The following is a 23,516-nucleotide window of genomic DNA, read 5'->3' on the forward strand; positions in this document are numbered from 1 at the left end:
TTCACGTCACCCACCACTGTAACAGTCCATTGTCAGATATTTAGGCCCCGGCACCCAGGCAGAGGAGAGAGGTCCCGCAACAGAGAATCTGGCTTCATGTCACCAGAGAATCAGTCTTCATATCATAGCAGAGAATCATGCTTCACGTCACCCAACACTGGAACAGTCCATTGTCAGATATTTAGGCCCAGGCACCCAGGCAGAGGAGAGAGGTCCCGTAACAGAGAATCAGTCTTCATATCATAGCAGAGAATCATGGTTGATGTCACCCAACACTGGAACAGTCCATTGTCAGATATTTAGGCCCAGGCACCCAGGCAGAGGAGAGAGGTCCCGTAACAGAGAATCTGGCTTCATGTCAGCAGAGAATCAGTCTTCATATCATAGCAGAGAATCATGCTTCACGTCACCCAACATTGGAACAGTCCATTGTCAGATATTTAGGCCCAGACACCCAGGCAGAGGAGAGAGGTCCCGTAACAGAGAATCTGGCTTCCTGTCACCAGAGAATCAGTCTTCATATCATAGCAGAGAATCATGCTTTACGTCACCCACCACTGTAACAGTCCATTGTCATATATTTAGGCCCCGGCAGCCAGGCAGAGGAGAGAGGTCCCGTAACAAAGAATCTGGCTTCATGTCACCAGAGAATCAGTCTTCATGTCATAGCAAAGAATCAGGCTTCACGTCACCCACCACTGTAACAGTCCATTGTCATAAATTTAGGCCCTGGCACCCAGGCAGAGGAGAGAGGTCCCGTAACAGAGAATCTGGCTTCATTTCAGCAGAGAATCAGTCTTCATATCATAGCAGAGAATCATGCTTCACGTCACCCACCACTGGAACAGTCCATTGTCATAAATTTAGGCCCCGGCACCCAGGCAGAGGAGAGAGGTCCCGTAACAGAGAATCTGGCTTCGTGTCAGCAGAGAATCAGTCTGCATGTCATAGCAGAGAATCATGCTTCACGTCACCCACCACTGTAACAGTCCATTGTCATAAATTTAGGCCCCGGCACCCAGTCAGAAGAGAGAGGTCCCATAACAGAGAATCTGGCTTCATGTCACCAGAGAATCAGTCTTCATGTCATAGCATAGAATCAGGCTTCACGTCACCCACCACAGTCCATTGTCATGAATTTAGACCCAGGCAGAAGAGAGAAGTCCCGTAACAGAGAATCTGGCGTCATGTCACCAGAGAATCAGTCTTCATGTCATAGCAGAGAATCATGCTTGACGTCACCCAACACTGGACCAGTCCATTGTCAGATATTTAGGCCCAGGCAGAGGAGAGAGGTCCCGTAACAAAGAATCTGGCTTCATGTCAGCAGAGAATTAGTCTGCATGTCATAGCAGAGAATCATGCTTCACGTCACCCACCACTGTAACAGTCCATTGTCATAAATTTAGGCCCCGGCACCCAGGCAGAAGAGAGAGGTCCCGTAACAGAGAATCTGGCTTCATGTCACCAGAGAATCAGTCTTCATGTCATAGCAGAGAATCATGCTTGACGTCACCCAACACTGGAACAGTCCATAGTCATAAATTTAGGCCCCGGCACCCAGGCAGAGGAGAGGTTCAATCTTCATGTCTAATCTGCACAAGGGATGGGCAGGTCCTGTGGGATCCATGCCTGGTTCATTTTTATGAACGTCAGCTTGTCCACATTGGCTGTAGACAGGCGGCTGCGTTTGTCTGTAATGACGCCCCCTGCCGTGCTGAATACACGTTCAGACAAAACGCTGGCCAGCACCTCCAAGGCATAAAAGGCTAGCTCTGGCCAAGTGGACAATTTAGAGACCCAGAAGTTGAATGGGGCTGAACCATCAGTCAGTACGTGGAGGGGTGTGCACACGTACTGTTCCACCATGTTAGTGAAATGTTGCCTCCTGCTAACACGTTGCGTATCAGGTGGTGGTGCAGTTAGCTGTGGCGTGTTGACAAAACTTTTCCACATCTCTGCCATGCTAACCCTGCCCTCAGAGGAGCTGGCCGTGACACAGCTGCCTTGGCGAACTCTTGCTCCTCCTCTGCCTTGGCCTTGGGCTTCCACTTGTTCCCCTGTGACATTTGGGGATGCTCTCAGTAGCGCGTCTACCAACGTGCGCTTGTACTCGTGCATCTTCCTATCACGCTACAGTGCAGGAAGTAAGGTGGGCACATTGTCTTTGTACCGTGGATCCAGCAGGGTGGTAACCCAGTAGTCCGCACACGTTAAAATGTGGGCAACTTTGCTGTCGTTGCCCAGGCACTGCAGCATGTAGTCGCTCATGTGTGCCAGGCTGCCCAGAGGTAAGGACAAGCTGTCCTCTGTGGGAGGCGTATCGTCATCGTCCTGCGTTTCCCCCCAGCCATGCACCAGTGATAGGCCCGAGCTGCGTTGGGTGCCACCCCGCTGTGACCATGCTTCATCCTCATCCTCCTCCACCTCCTCCTCATCCTCGTCCTCCTCGTCCTCCAGTAGTGGGCCCTGGCTGGCCACATTTGTACCTGGCCTCTGCTGTTGCAAAAAACCTCCCTCTGAGTCACTTCTAAGAGACTGGCCTGAAAGTGCTAAAAATGACCCCTCTTCCTCCTCCTCCTCCTCCTCCTGGGCCACCTCCTCTAACATCATCGCCCTAAGTGTTTTCTCAAGGAGACATAGAAGTGGTATTGTAACGCTGATAACGGCGTCATCGCCACTGGCCATGTTGGTGGAGTACTCCAAACAGCGCAACAGGGCACACAGGTCTCGCATGGAGGCCCAGTCATTGGTGGTGAAGTGGTGCTGTTCCGCAGTGCGACTGACCCGTGCGTGCTGCAGCTAAAACTCCACTATGGCCTGCTGCTGCTCGCACAGTCTGTCCAGCATGTGCAAGGTGGAGTTCCACCTGGTGGGCACGTCGCATATGAGGCGGTGAGCGGGAAGGCCGAAGTTACGCTGTAGCGCAGACATGCGAGCAGCGGCAGGATGTGAACGCCGGAAGAGCGAACAGACGGCCCGCACTTTATGCAGCAGCTCTGACATGTCGGGGTAGTTGTGAATGAACTTCTGCACCACCAAATTCAGCACATGCGCCAAGCAAGGGATGTGCGTCAAACCGGCTAGTCCCAGAGCTGCAATGAGATTTCGCCCATTATCGCACACCAGGCCGGGCTTGAGGCTCACCGGCAGCAACCACTCGTCGGTCTGTTGTTCTATACCCCGCCACAACTCCTGTGCGGTGTGGGGCCTGTCCCCCAAACATATGAGTTTCAGAATGGCCTGCTGACGTTTACCCCGGGCTGTGCTGAAGTTAGTGGTGAAGGTGTGTGGCTGACTGGATGAGCAGATGGAAGAAGAGGAGGAGGAAGTTGAGTAGGAGGAGGTGGCAACAGGAGGCAAAGAATGTTGCCCTGCGATCCTTGGTGGCAGAAGGACGTGCGCCAAACAGCTCTCTGCCTGGGGCCCAGCTGCCACTACATTTACCCAGTGTGCAGTTAGGGAGATATAGCGTCCCTGGCCGTGCTTACTGGTCCACGTATCTGTGGTTAGGTGGACCTTGCCACAGATGGCGTTGCGCAGTGCACACTTGATTTTATCGGATACTTGGTTGTGCAGGGAAGACGCGGCTCTCTTGGAGAAGTAGTGCCGGCTGGGAACAACATACTGTGGGACAGCAAGCGACATGAGCTGTTTGAAGCTGTCTGTGTCCACCAGCCTAAATGACAGCATTTCATAGGCCAGTAGTTTAGAAATGCTGGCATTCAGGGCCAGGGATCGAGGGTGGCTAGGTGGGAATTTACGCTTTCTCTCAAATGTTTGTGAGATGGAGAGCTGAACGCTGCCGTGTGACATGGTTGAGATGCTTGGTGACGGAGGTGGTGGTGTTGGTGGTACATCCCCTGTTTGCTGGGCGGCAGGTGCCAACGTTCCTCCAGAGGTGGAGGAAGAGGCCGAGGCGGCAGCAGCAGAAGAGGCCGAGGCGGCAGCAGCAGAAGAGGTAGCAGGGGGAGCCTGAGTGACTTCCTTGTTTTTAAGGTGTTTACTCTACTGCAGTTCATACTTTGCATGCAGGTGCCTGGTCATGCAGGTTGTGCTAAGGTTCAGAACGTTAATGCCTCGCTTCAGGCTCTGATGGCACAGCGTGCAAACCACTCGGGTCTTGTCGTCAGCACATTGTTTGAAGAAGTGCCATGCCAGGGAACTCCTTGAAGCTGCCTTTGGGGTGCTCGGTCCCAGATGGCGACGGACAGTAGCAGACGGAGTCTCTTGGTGGCGGGTGTTCTGCTTTTGCCCACTGCTCCCTCTTTTGCTACGCTGTTGGCTCGGTCTCACCACTGCCTCTTCCTATCACGATCGGCGTGACTATCACATACGTGACACAGAGGGAGGGAAAGAGGAAGGCCCTGCCCAAGTGAGAGGGAAGGTGGTGACCTCTGACTCACCTTGCGGCTGGCACCTGGCTGCCCTGACGTCCCTAGACGGGTTCCTCACCTGTACGCCGATCACGTGCCTAAAACCCTGGCTTTCCCTAAGATGAGCCCTAGATAGTGAACAGGGCGGTGGGAACACTAGTCCGCACCATTAGCTCTAAAGGAAAACACCAAGGGGAGGACAGACAATACAGACTCAACATATAATCCCAGGTGGGCGACAACAGGAGAAAACAAAAAAGCCCAACAGGGATCCGGAGGGTAGCACTCTGGAACAACAACCAGGATTCACAGCTCCAGTGGGTCAGTATAGAAGTCCAGGCAGGAAGCTCTATAACTGGCAACTAGAGAAGTGTGAGAGGAGAATATAAGGAGGTTGGGAGTGGCAGACAAGAAACAGCTGAGGAGGAGGAGAAGCTACGGATCCCTGAGTGAGACAAAAAGGATTGCAAGGCAAACACAGAAAACAATCACTAAGAAGCAACGTGATCTTTAGACATAGAGCGCGCAGCCACCCGCTGCGACTTCCTGACCCCGGGTATAACGGAGTCAGACGTGGCTCTTGACACCCTCGTGACAGTACCCCCCCTTTCACGAGGGGCCTCCGGACACTCAGGACCAGGTCTCTCAGGATGAGAGGCATGGAAAGCCTGAATTAACCTGTTGGCGTTTACCTCTGACGCTGGAACCCACATTCTTTCCTCGGGACCGTAACCCCTCCAATGCACCAGATACTGAAGAGAGCGGCGGACCCGACGAGAATCAACAATTCTGGATATTTGAAACTCCAGATTACCATCCACAATAACAGGAGGAGGTGGCAGCGGTGATGGTTCTAGAGGTGGAACATACTTCTTGAGTAACGACTTATGGAAGACGTTATGGATCTTAAAAGTCTGAGGTAGCTCCAGGCGAAAAGCCACAGGGTTAATGACGTCTACTATTTTATAAGGACCAATGAACCTAGGGCCCAGTTTCCAAGAGAGAACCTTCAACTTAATATTCCTAGTAGACAACCACACATAGTCATTCACTCCTAGGTCCGGACCTGGCGACCGTTTCTTATCGGCCATGCATTTATATTTACCACTCATATTTTTCAAGTTAGCTTGCACCTTCTGCCATACCGATGAAAGAGATGAAGAAAACCGTTCCTCTTCGGGAACCCCAGAAGACCCCCCCTCTTTGAAAGTACAAAATTGGGGATGAAAACCGTATGCACCAAGAAATGGTGACTTGCCAGTGGATTCCTGACAGCGATTATTTATGGCAAACTCGGCTAACGGTAAATATGATGACCACAACTCTTGGTTTCTAGGTTTTGGTTGGTACGCTCAGTCTGTCCATTCGACTGAGGATGGAAAGCTGAGGAAAAGGACAAGTGTACCCCCAAACGGGAACAAAAAGCTTTCCAAAACTTAGAAATAAACTGGGTTCCCCGATCCGAAACCACATCGGAAGGGACCCCGTGAAGCTTCACGATTTCACTGATAAACACCTGAGCAAGAGTCTTAGCATTAGGAAGTGCGGGTAGCGCAATAAAGTGTACCATTTTGCTAAACCTGTCTACTACTACCAAGATAACAGTTTTACCCGCAGACAAGTCAGTGATGAAATCCATTGACAGATGTGTCCATGGCCTATTGGGGATGAAAAGTGGCAATAAGGACCCTGCTGGACGTGTATGAGAGACTTTCGCGCGTGCACAAGTAGAACAAGTAGACACGAAATCCATTACATCCTGACGCAACCTTGGCCACCAAAAACGACGAGACAATAGCTCCAAGGTTGCTTTACTACCCGGGTGCCCAGCAAGTGCCAAATTATGATGTTCCTTTAATAATTCAAGACGCAGGTTTAACGGTACAAACAATTTCTCTGAGGGGCAAGAGGCCGGGGCGTCCCCCTGGGCCTCTAACACCTTTCCCTCTAGAACAGAGTGTACAGCAGAGACAACCACTCCTCTTTGTAAAATAGGTACCGGATCACTAACATTACCCCCTCCAGGGAAACTACGAGATAATGCGTCTGCCTTGGTGTTTTTTGCCCCAGGACGATAGGTGATTACAAAGTTAAATCTGGTAAAGAATAGCGACCACCTAGCTTGTCTAGGGGTGAGACGCTTAGCCGATTCTAGGCACAGAAGGTTTTTGTGATCCGTAATCACCGTGACGGGGTGGATTGCTCCCTCTAAGAAGTGACGCCACTCTTCAAACGCCAGTTTAATCGCCAACAGTTCCCTATTTCCAATATCATAGTTCTTTTCTGCAGTAGATAACTTTTTGGAAAAGAAAGCGCAAGGACGCCATTTGCCAGGAGACGGACCCTGAGACAGCACCGCCCCCAATCCCACCTCTGACGCATCTACTTCAACAATAAAAGGCTGGGAGACATCAGGTTGAATTAGAACAGGTGCCGAGGTAAATCTCTCTTTTAGAGAGGAAAATGCAATTTTAGGCGGCGTCAGACCATTTAGAAAAATCAGTCCCCTTCCTAGTCATGTCAGTAAGGGGTTTAACGATCACTGAGTAATTTTTAATGAACTTTCTATAGAAATTTGCGAAACCCAAAAACCGTTGTAGAGCTTTAAGGTTCTCAGGAAGATCCCAATCTAAAATTGCCTGGACCTTCCTAGGATCCATACGGAAACCTGAAGCAGATAATAGATATCCCAGGAACTGTATTTCCTGAACGGCGAAGACATATTTTTCAATTTTCGCATATAATTTATTCGTCCGTAGGACCTGCAGTACTTGCCTGACATGTACTTCATGTGTTTTCAGATCAGCCGAATAAATTAAGATATCATCTAGGTATATGACTACAAACCTGCCGATGAGATGACTAAAAATATCATTAACGAAATGTTGGAAGACAGCAGGGGCATTGGTCAGACCGAAAGGCATGACTAGATTTTCATAATGCCCCTCAGGGGTGTTAAAAGCTGTCTTCCACTCATCCCCTTCCTTGATACGAATCAGATTGTAGGCCCCCCTAAGATCAAGTTTGGAGAACCACCTAGCACCCGCAATCTGATTAAAAAGGTCAGGAATGAGAGGAAGAGGGTATGGGTCTCGGATGGTTATCTGGTTTAGCTCACGGAAATCTAGGCAAGGACGCAGGCCCCCATCTTTCTTTTTAACAAAGAAAAACCCTGCAGCCACGGGTGAAGAAGAGGGTCTGATGTGTCCCTTAGCCAGACTCTCGGAGATATAATCTTTCATGGCTTATCTCTCGGGACCCGAAAGATTATATAACCTGGACTTGGGTAATTTTGCACCGGGAATCAGGTTAACCGGGCAATCATAAGGACGATGAGGTGGTAACTTCTGACAACCCTTTTCAGAAAAAACGTCCTCAAAATCCGAAATAAATGTAGGTAGGGTAGCTATGGAGGCGACTGAGCAATTGTTATTTAAGCAATTCTCTCTGCAATGCTCACTCCACTCCAATATCTCCCTGGCCTGCCAATCCACCACTGGATTGTGCGCTACCAACCAGGGAAGACCCAATACCACAGGAGAGGGAAGGCCCTCCAGAACGTAACATGAAAGACACTCATTATGGTGGTCCCCTACCCGAAGGTGTAAGTTATGGATGATGTGAGTGAGGTTTCTCTGAGACAGAGGAGCAGAATCAATAGCGAATATGGGAATAGGTTTCTGCAGCGTACAGAGAGACAAACCCATAGTGCGGGCAAAATGGGCATCTATCAAATTTACCCCTGCTCCACTGTCTAGAAAAAAAGAAATAGACTCTGTGTTAACACCGAAAACAATAACCGCTGGCAACAAAAATTGAGATGTTCGTATGGAGGAAACGTATACCCCCCGGCTGACATCCTCCGCACAGCCTGGGGTTAGTAGTTTTCCGACGGTCTTTTGTTTTTGAGAAAGGAGGGACAGACATTAATGAAATGACCCCTTCCCCCACAGAAAAAACAAGCCCCACGCCTGCGGCGAACCTCAGGAGGACGGACCTGATGAGAAGTTCCTCCTAGCTGCATAGGCTCATCTAAGTCAGTACAGACTAACTGCTGCTTGGGAGAGGTTACCAATTGCTCAGGAATTTTCGATCTCTCCCTAAGATGTCTATCTATTCTGATAGAGAGGGACATAACAGCATCAAGGGAAAGGGGGGTCTCATACAGCGCCAGCGCATCCTTAACCCTTTCAGATAACCCAGAGCAGAACTGACTCCTGAGAGCCGGGTCGTTCCACTGAGTATCCGTAGCCCACCTACGGAACTCTGAGCAATATTCCTCTGCTGGCCGATCTCCCTGTAGGAGTCTCCGTAACTTCGACTCAGCCAGGGCGACTCGGTCAGGGTCATCATATATGAGACCCAAAGCCCCCAAAAATCCCTCCACTGACCGGAGAGCCTGGGAACCAGGGGGTAACGAGAACGCCCAGGATTACGGGTCCCCCTGAAGCAGGGAAATAACAATCCCCACCCGCTGTTCTTCATTACCTGAGGAGTAAGGGCGCAGCTTAAAATATAATTTGCAGGCCTCACGGAACGTCACAAATTTGTCCCTTCCCCCAGAAAATCTATCAGGAAGAACAACCTTGGGTTCTGTAACAACCTGGTTACCCATAGCAACCGCTGCGCTTGCGTTCTGCTGCATTTGCTGCTGTTGTTGGAGGACAGACGCCTTCAATCCTGCCACCTCCAAAGACAGGCCTTGAAGCTGTTTTGCCAAAGCAGCAATAGGATCCATATTGGATTCTAAGTAGAGAGAAAAAATTTTTTTATTTTTTTTCTCCCAAAAAATAAGGGCCAGTTATAATATCACGATCGGCGTGACTATCACATACGTGACACAGAGGGAGGGAAAGAGGAAGGCCCTGCCCAAGTGAGAGGGAAGGTGGTGACCCCTGACTCACCTTGCGGCTGGCACCTGGCTGCCCTGACGTCCCTAGACGGGTTCCTCACCCGTACGCCGATCACGTGCCTAAAACCCTGGCTTTCTCTAAGATGAGCCCTAGATAGTGAACAGGGCGGTGGGAACACTAGTCCGCACCACTAGCTCTAAAGGAAAACACCAAGGGGAGGACAGACAATACAGACTCAACATATAATCCCAGGTGGGCGACAACAGGAGACAACAAAAAAGCCCAACAGGGATCCGGAGGGTAGCACTCTGGAACAACAACCAGGATTCACAGCTCCAGTGGGTCAGTATAGAAGTCCAGGCAGGAAGCTCTATAACTGGCAACTAGAGAAGTGTGAGAGGAGAATATAAGGAGGTTGGGAGTGGCAGACAAGAAACAGCTGAGGAGGAGAAGCTACGGATCCCTGAGTGAGACAAAAAGGTTTGCAAGGCAAACACAGAAAACAATCACTAAGAAACAACGTGATCTTTAGACATAGAGCGTGCAGCCACCCGCTGCGACTTCCTGACCCCGGGTATAACGGAGTCAGACGTGGCTCTTGACACCCTCGTGACACTTCCTTGGAACTGTGAAAGTCAATGGCACGACCTTCATTCCATGTGGGGTCTAGGACCTCATCGTCCCCTGCATCGTCTTCCACCCAGTCTTGATCCCTGACCTCCTGTTCAGTCTGCACACTGCAGAAAGACACAGCAGTTGGCACCTGTGTTTCGTCATCATCAGAGACGTGCTGAGGTGGTATTCCCATGTCCTCATCATCAGGAAACATAAGTGGTTGTGCGTCAGTGCATTCTATGTCTTCCACCGCTGGGGAAGGGCTAGGTGGATGCCCTTGGGAAACCCTGCCAGCGGAGTCTTCAAACAGCATAAGAGACTGCTGCATAAGTTGAGGCTCAGACAGTTTCCCTGGTATGCATGGGGGTGATGTGACAGACTGATGGGCTTGGTTTTCAGGCGCCATCTGTGCGCTTTCTGCAGAAGACTGGGTGGGAGATAATGTGAACGTGCTGGATCCACTGTCGGCCACCCAATTGACTAATGCCTGTACCTGCTCTGGCCTTACCATCCTTAGAACGGCATTGGGCCCCACCAAATATCGCTGTAAATTATGGCGGCTACTGGGACCTGAGGTAGTTGGTACACTAGGACGTGTGGCTGTGGCAGAACGGCCACGTCCTCTCCCAGCACCAGAGGGTCCACTAACACCACCACGACCATGTCCGCGTCCGCGTCCTTTACTAGATGTTTTCCTCATTGTTATCGTTCACCACAACAACAAAAATATTATTTGGCCAAATGTATTGAATTCAAATTCAGGCCTTTTTTTACAGACACCTAACACTATCTGGCTATCTATTTAGGTACCGTATTACACTAATACAGGCACAGCAGTAACCATAGATTTAGCTAAATATAAATTTGAGGCTGAGTGACAGGTATACGTTTACAGACAGAATTAGACTTGGATATGCACAGTAGCGTGTGTGTGAAGTTATTGAGAATGACCCTATCAGCACCTTGAATCTAATATACCATTTTAGGGATAAATTTAAAGTAGGCCTGATACAGCAGAAACCACTAATTTAGAGAATTGCTAAATTGGGAATTGTATTTCAACCCAGAACAAAAACTGTGCTTAGACGGACACTAAATAACTTGCCCAGCCACAGCAATAACCACAGATTTAGCTGACTATAAATTTGAGGCCTATTATTTAGGTGCTGGGTGACAGGTATACGTTTACAGACAGAATTAGACTGGTATATGCACAGTAGCGTGTGTGTGAAGTTATTGAGAATGACCCTATCAGCACCTTGAATCTAATATACCCTTTTAGGGATAAATTTAAAGTAGGCCTGATACAGCAGAAACCACTAATTTAGAGAATTACTCAATTGGGAATTGTATTTCAACCCAGAACAAAAACTGTGCTTTGACGGACACTAAATAACTTGCCCAGCCACAGCAATAACCACAGATTTAGCTGACTATAAATTTGAGGCCTATTATTTAGGCGCTGGGTGACAGGTATAGGTTTACAGACAGAATTAGACTGGGATATGGCCAAAAAATAACCACACTATTGATGGTTAAATGCACTTGGTGTGACAGCTTGACCAACCACACTAATTGAGGGTTAAAATGCACTTGGTGACAGGCTCAGCTTGCCCCTGATGTAGTATATGGCCAAAAAATAACCAAACTATTGATGGTTAAATGCACTTGGTGTGACAGCTTCACCCTGATGTAGGATATAGCCAAAAAACAACCACACTATTGAGTGTTAAAATGCACTTGGTTGACAGCTTTCCCCTGATGTAGTATATGGCCAAAAAATAACCACAGACTATTGATGGTTAAATGCACTTTGGTGTGACAGCTTGACCGATGTAGGATATAGCCAAAAAACAACCACACTATTGAGGGTTAAATGCACTTGGTGACAGCTTGCCCCTGATAGTAGTATATGGCCAAAAATTAACCACAGTATTGATGGTTAATGCACTTGGTGTGACAACTTCACCCTGATGTAGGATATAGCCCAAAACATAACCACACTATTGAGGGTTAAATGTACTTGGTGGCAGCTTGTACTGGCGCACCACAAGGCACAAAATGTCTGCCAATCACCCCGGAAAAAAGTGAATGAAAAATGCTCTGGGCAGCCTAAAAACAGTGAGCAATTCAATAGCAACAGTTCAATCATCCACAGCTGCAGATCGATCACTGAATGAAGTCTTTTGGAGGAGTTAATCACTGCCTAATCTCGCCCTAACGTTGCAGCTGCATCCTCTCCCTACACTGATCAGAGCAGAGTGACATGCGGCGCTACGTGACTCCAGCTTAAATAGAGGCTGGGTCACATGCTGCACTGGCCAATCACAGCCATGCCAATAGTAGGCATGGCTGTGACGGCCTCTTGGGGCAAGTAGTATGACGCTTGTTGATTGGCTGCTTTGCAGCCTTTCAAAAAGCACCAAGAAAGCGACGAACACCGAACCCGGACTTTTACGAAAATGTTCGGGTTCGGGTCCGTGTCACGGACACCCCCATCTCTAATAGTGAATGATCAAAAAATCACATGTATCCTAAAATAGTACCAATAAAACTGGGACCTTATCCCCTTGTTTCCAAAATGGGGTCACTTCTTGGGAGTTTCTACTGTAAGGGTGCATCACGGGGGGCTTCAAATGGGACATGGCATCTAAAAACCATGTGGCGCTCCTTTTCTTCTGCGCCCTGCCGTGTGCCCATACAACAGTTTATGACCACATGTGGTGTGTTTCTGTAAACCACAGAATCTGGGTAATAAATATTGAGTTTTGTTTGGCTGTTAACCATTGATGCGTTAAATAAAAAATTGGATTAAAATGGAAAATCTGCCAAAAAAGTGAATTTTAAATATTTGATCTCCATTTTCCTTTAATTCTTGTGGAACGCCTAAAGGGTTAACAAAGTTTGTAAAATTGAAGTAACTTAAGGTGTGTAGTTTCTACAATGAGGTCATTTATGGCGGTATCCACTGTGTAGGCCCCACAAAGTGACTTCAGACCTAAACTGGTCCTTAAAAAGTGGGTTTTGGCAATTTTCTTAAAAATTTGTAAAATTGCTTCTAAACTTCTAAGCCTTCTAAAGTCCCCAAAAAATAAAATTACATTTCCAAAATTATGTGAACATAAAGTAGACATATGGGGAATGTTAGGTAATAAATATTTTATGAGGTATCACTTTGTGTTTTAAAAGCAGAGAAATTGAAATTTAGAAAATTGCTAATTTTTCAAAATTTGGGGAAAATTTAGATTTTTTCATAAATAAAGGTAAAATATATTGACTCAAATTTATGACTAGCATGAAGTACAATGTGTCACAAGAAAACAATCTCTGAATGACTTGGATAAGTGCAAGCGTTCCAAAGTTATTACCACATAAAGTGAGATAGGTCAGATTTGCCTGGTCAGGAAGGGGGCAAATGGCCCACATGTGAAGTGGTTAAAATGAATGGCACCCGCCGCAAACTTGCAGTTCGCGAACATTTGATCGCCTTCGCGAACTGTCCCGGCAGATGTTTGTCCATCACTAATTATCAGTGTGTTGCAATCAATTCTCTAGCTAAATGTTTTGTGAAACAAAGGGAGTGTTAGTGTGCTGGTGATTACTGAGTAGAGGGAGTGTGACTGGACTGTATATTAGGCAGAAAATCAATAAACGTCAACACTCATGAACAAGCACAAAGTCACAGCAGGGGTCCCTTTTTGGGGGGTTTCATTGTAAGGGCCCTTCATGGTGTCTTCAAATGTGACATGCAGCCTGAAAACTATTCCAGTGAAATCTTCCCTCCAAAAAACATATCATGTCCCCTCACTTCTGAGCCATTCTGTGTGCCCTTATGGCACTTAATGAGCACACATGAGGTGTTATTTTTAAAAGAAAATGAACAATACATTTGGGGGTGAATTTGTCCTTTTACCCCTTGTAAAAAATGAAAAATGAATGTAATATTTAATTTTCACAGCCACGTGTGCACCCATCGAAAAATTCCTTGGGGGTGTAGTTTCCAAAACAAGGTCACCTTTATTTTATTAAAATTTTCTTCAAATGCAACATGGCGCCTGAAAATTATCCCAGTGAAATCTGCCTTCTAAAAGCCATATGGTGCTCCTTCCCTTCCAAGCTCTACAGTGTGCCCATACAGCATACAACCACATATTGGATGTTAATATAAACTTCAAAATCAGGGTAATAAATAGTGAGGTTTGTTTGGCTGTTAACCCTTGCTGTGTTACAAAAAAAATTGATTAAAATGGAAAATCTGAAAAAAGTGAAATTAATTCTTCTGGAGCACCTAAAGAGTTAAAGGGGTTGCGGAGGTAGTCAGTATATATTGATAACCTATCCTCATGATAGGTTACCAATATCTTATCATGGAAGGATGAGATCTCCACACCCTTTAGTAGTGGGTGATCATAGAAGACAATAGTTAATCCACGTTTGTAAGAAAATTTATGGCACACCAAACTTCTTCTTAGTGATGCTTTAATTCATGGTGTACATATTCACGTAATTTTGTGCATTCTACAGTATTTATCCAGAGTTTATATTAATCTTTACAGGCCATATAAAGTCCCAATGTTTCGGTCGGATAGCGACCTTTATCAAGGGATCTGTTGCCAAGAGTGATGCAGTGTTCTCTAGAAAAAAAAATGTAAATGATATTTAAAGAATAATGCCAACATAAAGTAGACATATGGTGAATATTGGTCTATGGTGGACATGTATGATGTATTGTATACATTTTATTAACTTTTGGGGGAATACATTATTTATTATTCTGCAGGTCAGTACAATTACGGTGATAAAAATTGTATATCTTTTTATGTTTTTTTATTTTGCGCAATATAAAAACACTTCATTTGTCTAAATCAATTTTTCTGTCACTACAAAGTCCCATAACCCATAAGTTATGAATAAAGTAAGATGTTGTCCAGGACTGCTGAGATACTCATTAATGTAATTATAAATATATATATATATATATATATATATATATATATATATATATATATATAAAATGTTCCTAGTACATGAACTTGGTGTGTGTATGTATATATTTATATATTTTCATATTTTACTCCCTTTTTTATTACTAGGTCCAGTGGAACTTTTTTTTCACCAGATGCTAAATCAGTAATACAAGCAATAGCAACACTTGGTAAGATGTTTGCCTGTGTAATAACTTTTTGACATCAGTTTATTTCTTCTTAGCTAGAAAAAATCCATGAAGTGAACAAGTAACCCTTTATACATATTTAACTTCTATTCTGTTCGTATTTTCTCTACCTGACCGTGGGGGCACCTATCTTGCCTAATGGACCATATTAAGCTGTAGTCTATATCTAATTTATTGACATATTGGATTGTCTTCTAGGCATGTTATGTCATCTGTGCAGAGTTTATTGTGCAGGGAAGAGTAGGTATGCTGTGACTACACCTTTAGTAAATAGTGTGATCCTGTGTTATCTATACATAGGTGTTACCTTTCATTCCGGCCTGTAATGATAAGAAAACTGCTGAAAATGTATCTTTAGAGGACAGGAAAGGAAGTGCCAGGCTATTGTTAGACTCAGTGACCAAAGTGAAAACTTCACAATCAACATGGAAAATTAAAGTAACATCACCAGAATAAAAAAAATAAAGTGTTTAACCCTTAGGATACCAGCACCATACATGTGCCATGCAGCTAAGGCGCTCTGATTGGGCTGGCGCAGGAGCTGCGCCTGCCCAATCAGCTGCAGGGTTCTGGCAGTCACTGATAGCTGAACTCCTGCTGTATCCGCCGGCATCGGTGAAAACAAACATGCAGGCGCATTAACCCTTGCGTGTGGTATCCTGCCGGGTGTCCATCGGGTCCCCACACTGCTGTGATGGGGGCCCGATGGCAGGGAAGGCAGCCCGATGCCTTCCTTATGCATTGTGGCTGCTACCCGTGTGAGCCTGTGAGATCCAGCCCCCTGGATCTTACAGGCAGGAAAATGTAAGTGTATTACACAGTGTACAGAAGTAATGTAATGCATTGTAAAGACGATCTGACCCCAAAAGTTGAAGTCCCAGAGTGGGACAAAAATAAAGTGAAAAAATAAGTTAAAAAAATAAAGTTTTACAAAAAAATTTTAGTTTCAAGTGAAAAAAAAGCATATTTTTTCCCAAACTAAAGTAATAAAAAAAAAAAAAAGGGGAAAAAAGAAAAGTACCGTATATACCGGTGTATAAGACGACTTTTGAGCCCTAGAAAGTATTTTCTAGAGTGGGGGGTTGTCTTATACGCCGGGTATGGCGGGAGCTGCAGTGCCGGGACTCCCGAATTATCAACAGAGAGAGCCCAGGCTATTGCCTTGTATCCCCAGCAGCTGAGAGCTGCGATGTAACCCACGGCATATGCCCCCCCTGCGCTGTACCTTTTATACCGCCCCCTGCTCTGTACCTTGTATGCTCCTTGTACCGCCATCCTCCCGGCCGCTCGCATCTCGCTCCTACGCATGTGCGAGATTTCATGAGGCGAGCGTGGATACACGGGATCCTCACGGCCGCTCACATCTCGCTCCTGCGCATGTGCGAGATCTCCGTGCGGCGTTCTAAGTGCGGCGCAGATGTGCATATGTGCATCGATTTCTTCCTCCTATCACTATCAGTTCCAGTTTGGTTGACAGCATGGCAGCTCCCATGGGTTTATTGTATTTCCCTTCCTTTCAGCTTAAGAGTGAATTAGGAAAAGTTTAATCCACTTTAATCCACAGTTTTATTTTGTTTGATGACAAACAGCATGTCATACTTATTTGAATTAAAATTACCATATTTAAATCAGATCTAATGCTTTTTAAATTTTTCTTTGGTGTGTGTTGAAAAAGGGGTAGTCTTATACGGCGAGTATATCCCAAACTCTATATTTTCAGTGTAAAAGTTGGGGGTCGTCTTATACGCCCAGTCGTCTTATACGCCGGCATATACGGTAGACATATTAGGTATTTCCGCGTCTGTATTGTCCGGCTCTATAAAACTATCACATGATCCACCCCCTGAGGTGAACGCCGTAAAAATAAAGAATAAAAACAGTGTCAAAAAAGCCATTTTCTGGTCACCTTGCCTCACAAAAAGTGTAATATCAAGCGATCAAAAAGGCGTATTTTGCCCAAAAGTGTACCAATCAAACTGCCATCTCATCCCTCAAAACATGAGATCCTACCTAAGACAATTGCCCCCCCAAAAAAGGCTCTCAGAAAATGCCAACAAAAAACAAGATTTTATTCTGTTCAACAATGCTTTCACTGTGTAAAACTTAACAAAAATAAAAATGATAGACATATCGCCACATCCATAACAACCTGCTCTATAACAGTATCACATTATATGCCCCCTTAGGTGAATTCTGCAAAAAATAAAATAAAAATTAAAGCTATGCCAAAACAGCCAAAAGTTTAATACCATGCGATCAAAAAGTATTACCGTATTTTTTGCCCCATAAGATGCACTTTTTCCCGAAAAAAGTGGGGGGAAAATGCCCCTGCGTCTTATGGGGCAAATGCTGCCATTTTACATCGCAGTCTGTGACGCTGCAGCATTGCAGACTGCGATGTACCAGCTGGACGGGGGAGGGAGGAGGGGCCGGGGCCACTGTACTCCGGCCACACCGCTCACTCACTTCCTTAATGCCTAAACATTTTATAATAATAATAATAATAGCTTTCATTAAAGTTCCGATCCGATGATCAGCCCCATCTGTACTACTTACTAAATGTCCTGTAGCAGGCAGAGCAGGGTGGCCGGCCGGCCGGCCGTAACTCACTGACGTCACGTGCCTGTGCTGCCTACTTCATTCATAAAGTAGGTGGCGCAGGCACGTGACATCAGTGAGTTCCGGTCGCCCGCCCTGCTCTGCCTGCTACAGGACATTTAGTAAGTAGTACAGATGGGGCTGGGGATCAGAATTATTATAAAATGTTTAGGCAATAAGGAAGTGAGTGAGCGGTGGGGCCGGAGTACAGTGACCGCACCGGCCCCGCCGCATTTGCATGACACCGGCCCCTCCCACACATTTACCGTAGCTCCGGTATATTAGGGCATCTGTGGATGCCATTATTATGGGGTGGGGAATATGTGGATGGCACTGTTATGAAGTGGGGGATATGTGGGTGACACATATATAGCAGTGCCATCCACAGATCCACCCCCCATAATAGTGCCATCCACAGATCCCCCTTTATAACAGTGCCATCCACAGATCCCCCCCCATAACAGTGCCCCCCTGAGATCCCCCATAACAGTGCCCCCCTCAGTTCCCCCATAACAGTGCCATCCACAGATCCCCCATAACAGTGCCACCCACAGATCCCCCATAATAGTGCCATCCACAGATCCCCCATAATAGTTTCATGCACAGACCACCATTAGTTTAAAACCCACCAAAAGCACACCTTTTGGTTAAAAAAATGTTTTTTCTTATTTTCCTCCTCAAAAACCTAGGTGCGTCTTATGGGCCGGTGCATCTTATAGGGCGAAAAATACGGTATGTACCCCAAAATGGTACCAATCAAACTGTCACCTCATCCCGCAAAAAATGAGTCCCCACTTAAGACAATCACTTAACAAATAAAAAACAATGGCACCTATAAACCAATCCATCAAAAGCAAAAGCCATATTTCGCTCCTTCCATTCTGAATCCTGCCATATTCCCCCACAGCAGTTTACCACCACATATGGGGTGTTGCCATATTTAGGAGAAAATGGGTATCAAATTATGGGGTGCTTTTTCTCCTGTTACCCCTTGTGAAAATGAAAAATTTGGGGCTAAAGCAACACTTTATTGGAAGAAACAAAACTTTTCATTTTCATAGCCAAGTGTTTTCAACTTCCGTATAACACTTAGGGGGTCAAAGTGGTCAGTACCCTCTTTAATATATTCTTTTAAGGGTGTAGTTTCCAAAATGGGGTCACTTTTTGAGGGTTTACACTGTAGGGGTATGTCAGTGTATCTTCAAATACAGAATGGTTCCTAAAAACCATTTTAACAATATCTGCCTCTAAAATCCATATGATGCTCCTTTCCTTCTGACCACTGCCACGTGCCCATAGAGCTCTTTACCACCATATATGGGGTATTTCTGTAAAATGCAGAATCCGAGTAAACTATATTGAGGTTTATTTTGATGTTAGCCCTTGCTGTGTTGAAAGAAAAAACTGATTAACATAAAAAATCTACCAAAAAAGTGAAATTTTTACATTTCACCTTCATTTTCTTTTAATTCTTGTGGGACACCTCAAGGGTTAACAAAGTTTGTAACATTAGTTTAGAATAATTTGAGGGGTGTAGTTTTCTAAAATATGGTCATTTCTGGGTGGTTTCCATTATGTAAGCCTCTGAAAATCACTTTATAAGTGAATTGGTGCTTTAAAAAATGGTTTTGGAAATTTGAAAAATTGCTTATAAACTTATAAGCCTGTTAACGTCCTAAAAAATAAAATGACATTTACAAAATTATACCAACATAAAGCAGACATATGGGGAATGTTGATTAATAACCATTTTATGATATATCACTATCTGTCTTAAGAGTAGAGAAATTAAAATTTAGAGAATTGTGAATATTTCAAAATTTTGGTAAATTTTTGATTATTTTATAAATAAATGTGAAATATATCAACTCTAATTTGTTGCAGAGTATGATTGCTGGGTGCAGCAGAGTCAAATCAGATTAGACATTGTGGAGTAACAGGAATTGGGTTTATTGGAACATGTGTGCAATAACAGAAGGTCACCTTACATGGTGAATTGCACAGACAGGAAAAATAAATCAGTGAGTTCACCTCAATGTACAGGAAATACAACACATTATAGAAATGCATAGAGAGACCACAAGTGAGCATTAGTAACAGCGACATCTACTGTCGCTGTTGCTGTCAATCCAGCAATAGACTAAGCTGTAAGTTGTTGTATCTCCAACACCCCTTCTTAACAGCTAAGGCTTAGTCCGTTAAACCCATCTTATTTTTAAGCCTTGTGTCTTTCAGCTTAAAGGGGTTGTCCCACTTTGCTGTTTCAATCTTACCAGCAGTAAATGTCCTGATAACTTCCTGGTTTGGTTCCAGTTGAGTGAAGGCCACGCCTCCTCATGACTCACCCTCAGAGCTCAGTCCTTGCGTGCTTGTTCATGTGGATGAGTCATCCACATGGAGCCTGCAGAGTATGTAAAGCCCATCCCCCTGCTGGGGAATCACTCAGTGACCACTGACCAATGCTAGTGAACTAATGGAGTAACTTGCGGCTGTCCTGCATTCTAATACACTTACACATAAAACCTGTGTTACAAACCCATTCTGTGCAGCAAAAACAATAAATCACTACAGCCCAAATGCATGTTAGCTAGTAGCCATATTATCTGTGCTAGATATAGATAGATATATTCACTGACTTATTACCCAGCTTTCCCGATGTCTGATATTATCACTGACTTATTACCCAGCTTTCCCGGTATCAGATATTATCACTGACTTATTACCCAGCTTTCCTGGTGTACAATATTATCACTGACTTATTACCCAGCTTTCCCGGTGTACAATATTATCACTGACTTATTACCCAGCTTTCCTGGTATCAGATATTATCACTGACTTATTACCCAGCTTTCCTGGTGTACAATAATATTACAGACTTATTACCCAGCTTTCCCGGTATCAGATATTATCACTGACTTATTACCCAGCTTTCCCGGTGAACAATATTATCACTGAATTATTACCCAGCTTTCCTGGTGTACAATATTATCACTGACTTATTACCCAGCTTTCCCGGTAAAGCTGGGTAATAAGTCAGTGATAATATCTGATACCGGGAAAGCTGGGTAATAAGTCAGTGATAATATTGTACACCGGGAAAGCAGGGTAATAAGTCAGTGATAATATTGTACACCGGGAAAGCTGGGTAATAAGTCAGTGATAATATCTGATACCGGGAAAGCTGGGTAATAAGTCAGTGATAATATTGTACACCAGGAAAGCTGGGTAATAAGTCAGTGATAATATCTGATACCGGGAAAGCTGGGTAATAAGTCAGTGATAATATTGTACACTGGGAAAGCTGGGTAATAAGTCAGTGATAATATCTGATACCGGGAAAGCTGGGTAATAAGTCAGTGATAATATCTGATACCGGGAAAGCTGGGTAATAAGTCAGTGATAATATTGTACACCAGGAAAGCTGGGTAATAAGTCAGTGATAATATCTGATACCGGGAAAGCTGGGTAATAAGTCAGTGATAATATTGTACACCAGGAAAGCTGGGTAATAAGTCAGTGATAATATCTGATACCGGGAAAGCTGGGTAATAAGTCAGTGATAATATTGTACACCGGGAAAGCTGGGTAATAAGTCAGTGATAATATCAGATACCGGGAAAGCTGGGTAATAAGTCAGTGATAATATCTGATACCGGGAAAGCTGGGTAATAAGTCAGTGATAATATCTGATACCGGGAAAGCTGGGTAATAAGTCAGTGATAATATCTGATACCAGGAAAGCTGGGTAATAAGTCAGTGATAATATCTGATACCGGGAAAGCTGGGTAATAAGTCAGTGATAATATCTGATACCGGGAAAGCTGGGTAATAAGTCAGTGATAATATTGTACACCGGGAAAGCTGGGTAATAAGTCAGTGATAATATCTGATACCGGGAAAGCTGGGTAATAAGTCAGTGATAATATTGTACACCAGGAAAGCTGGGTAATAAGTCAGTGATAATATCTGATATGGTGGGGGCATCTGTGGAGGGCACTTATGGGGTGGGGCATCTGTAGAGGGCACTTATGGGGTGGGGGCATCTGTGGAGGGCACTTATGGGGTGGGGGCATCTGTGGAGGGCACTTATGGGGTGGGGGCATCTGTGGAGGGCACTTATGGGGTGGGGGCATCTGTGGATTGCTGCCTGGACTCCTTCTGGGCACCAGAGAGCACGGCGTCCTCGGTTGCTATGACGCTGTGCGCTCCCTCCTGCTGCCGGAAAACAGTTATACACTGCTATGATCTATAAGATGTATCACTGTATTCCGGCGGCAGGAGGGAGCGCACGGCGTCATAGCAACCGAGGACGCCGTGTGCTCCGGCGCCCAGAAGGAGTCAGCCCGGGACTAAGAGGGCCCAGGGGAGCATATCAATCACTAACCTCTGCCCTGTGATCTTCCAGGGCCCTCCTTCCTCCTCTAGAATCTGCAGGACAGCAGCGTGGCAGGCAGACTGTTTCTCTCCCCGGCACTATCTCCAGCATGCAGGACACGGCTGTTTTACAAGCTGGGGAGGCATGCGTGCGCGTTCTCGTGCGGCCGGCTGGGGAGAAGGTAGGACATTGTGCGCAGGCGCGGCACATACAAGCCCCGCAAGTATCTGGCCGTATCCATGGGATACAGGTAGACAACAGAGGCGCAGATGAAGGCATTTTTCAGGAGAACCGTGCAAGTTAGGAAATAGAAGTTATTTAGAAGATTATTCAAGGACACTTGGGGAAACTGATTAACAGCAATTAATGAAATGGGACAACCCCTTTAAGGTAACTTAAGAAATCCCTAAGAAAGTGGAGCTTCACATTAATGTGCTTTGTTCTCGAGTTAAAGGATAACTGTCATAATATTCTAATATTTTTTTTGCTAAAGTGTAGGGCAAGTGATAGGTAACAATTTTGCAATTGACTTTATTTAGCCAAAACGTTTATTTTTGTTAGAAAACTGGGGCTGAAATGGCCCTTAGCAGCACTCTTCAAATGAGCGTTGCTAAGGGCCATCCGTCTTCTATTAGAAAAGGGGAGACGAGCTGTGCAGATGCTGTGCTTCTGCCACCCGTGCTTCCCTGGGAGACAGAAGGCTGGGCACAGGAGTCTTAGGAGTTAAAATTACAAACCGGATTCCAAAAAAGTTGGGACACTATACAAATCGTGAATAAAAACTGAATGCAATGATGTGGATGATTTTATTCAGAATAGAACATAAATGACGGAACAAAAGTTTAAACTGAGAAAATGTACCATTTTAAGGGAAAAATACGTTGAATCAGAATTTCATGGTGTCAACAAATCCCCAAAAAGTTGGGACAAGGCCATTTTCACCACTGTGTGGCATCTCCCCTTCTTCTACAACACTCAACAGACGTCTGGGGACCGAGGAGACCAGTTTCTCAAGTTTAGAAATAGGAATGCTCTCCCATTCTTGTCTAATACAGGCCTCTAACTGTTCAATCGTCTTGGGCCTTCTTTGTTGCACCTTCCTCTTTATGATGCGCCAAATGTTCTCTATAGGTGAAAGATCTGGACTGCAGACTGGCCATTTCAGTACCTGGATCCTTCTCCTACGCAGCCATGATGTTGTGATTGATGCAGAATGTGGTCTGGCATTATCTTGTTGAAAAATGCAGGGTCTTCCCTGAAAGAGATGACGTCTGGATGGGAGCATATGTTGTTCTAGAACCTGAATATATTTTTCTGCATTGATGGTGCCTTTCCAGACATGCAAGCTGCCCATGCCACACGCACTCATGCAACCCCATACCATCAGAGATGCAGGCTTCTGAACTGAGCGTTGATAACAACTTGGGTTGTCCTTGTCCTCTTTGGTCCGGATGACATGGCGTCCCAGATTTCCAAAAATAACTTTGAATTGTGACTCGTCTGACCACAGAACAGTCTTCCATTTT

At 45.3% G+C, this 23,516-nt stretch overlaps 1 protein-coding gene across 4 annotated transcripts in view; it reads left to right on the top strand.

The window, feature by feature from the left end:
• LOC122935744 (dihydroxyacetone phosphate acyltransferase-like) overlaps positions 1–23,516 on the top strand; it is a 477,317-nt gene that overhangs the window by 392,633 nt on the left and 61,168 nt on the right. For all 4 annotated transcript variants that reach the window (XM_044291607.1, XM_044291609.1, XM_044291610.1 and 1 more), the window contains one exon: positions 14,938–14,999. In XM_044291607.1, the coding sequence (XP_044147542.1) occupies positions 14,938–14,999 (62 nt within the window). The remainder of the gene's footprint in view (positions 1–14,937; positions 15,000–23,516) is intronic.

This window comes from Bufo gargarizans, chromosome 4, assembly GCF_014858855.1.
Source record: "Bufo gargarizans isolate SCDJY-AF-19 chromosome 4, ASM1485885v1, whole genome shotgun sequence".
Taxonomy (NCBI): domain Eukaryota; kingdom Metazoa; phylum Chordata; class Amphibia; order Anura; family Bufonidae; genus Bufo; species Bufo gargarizans.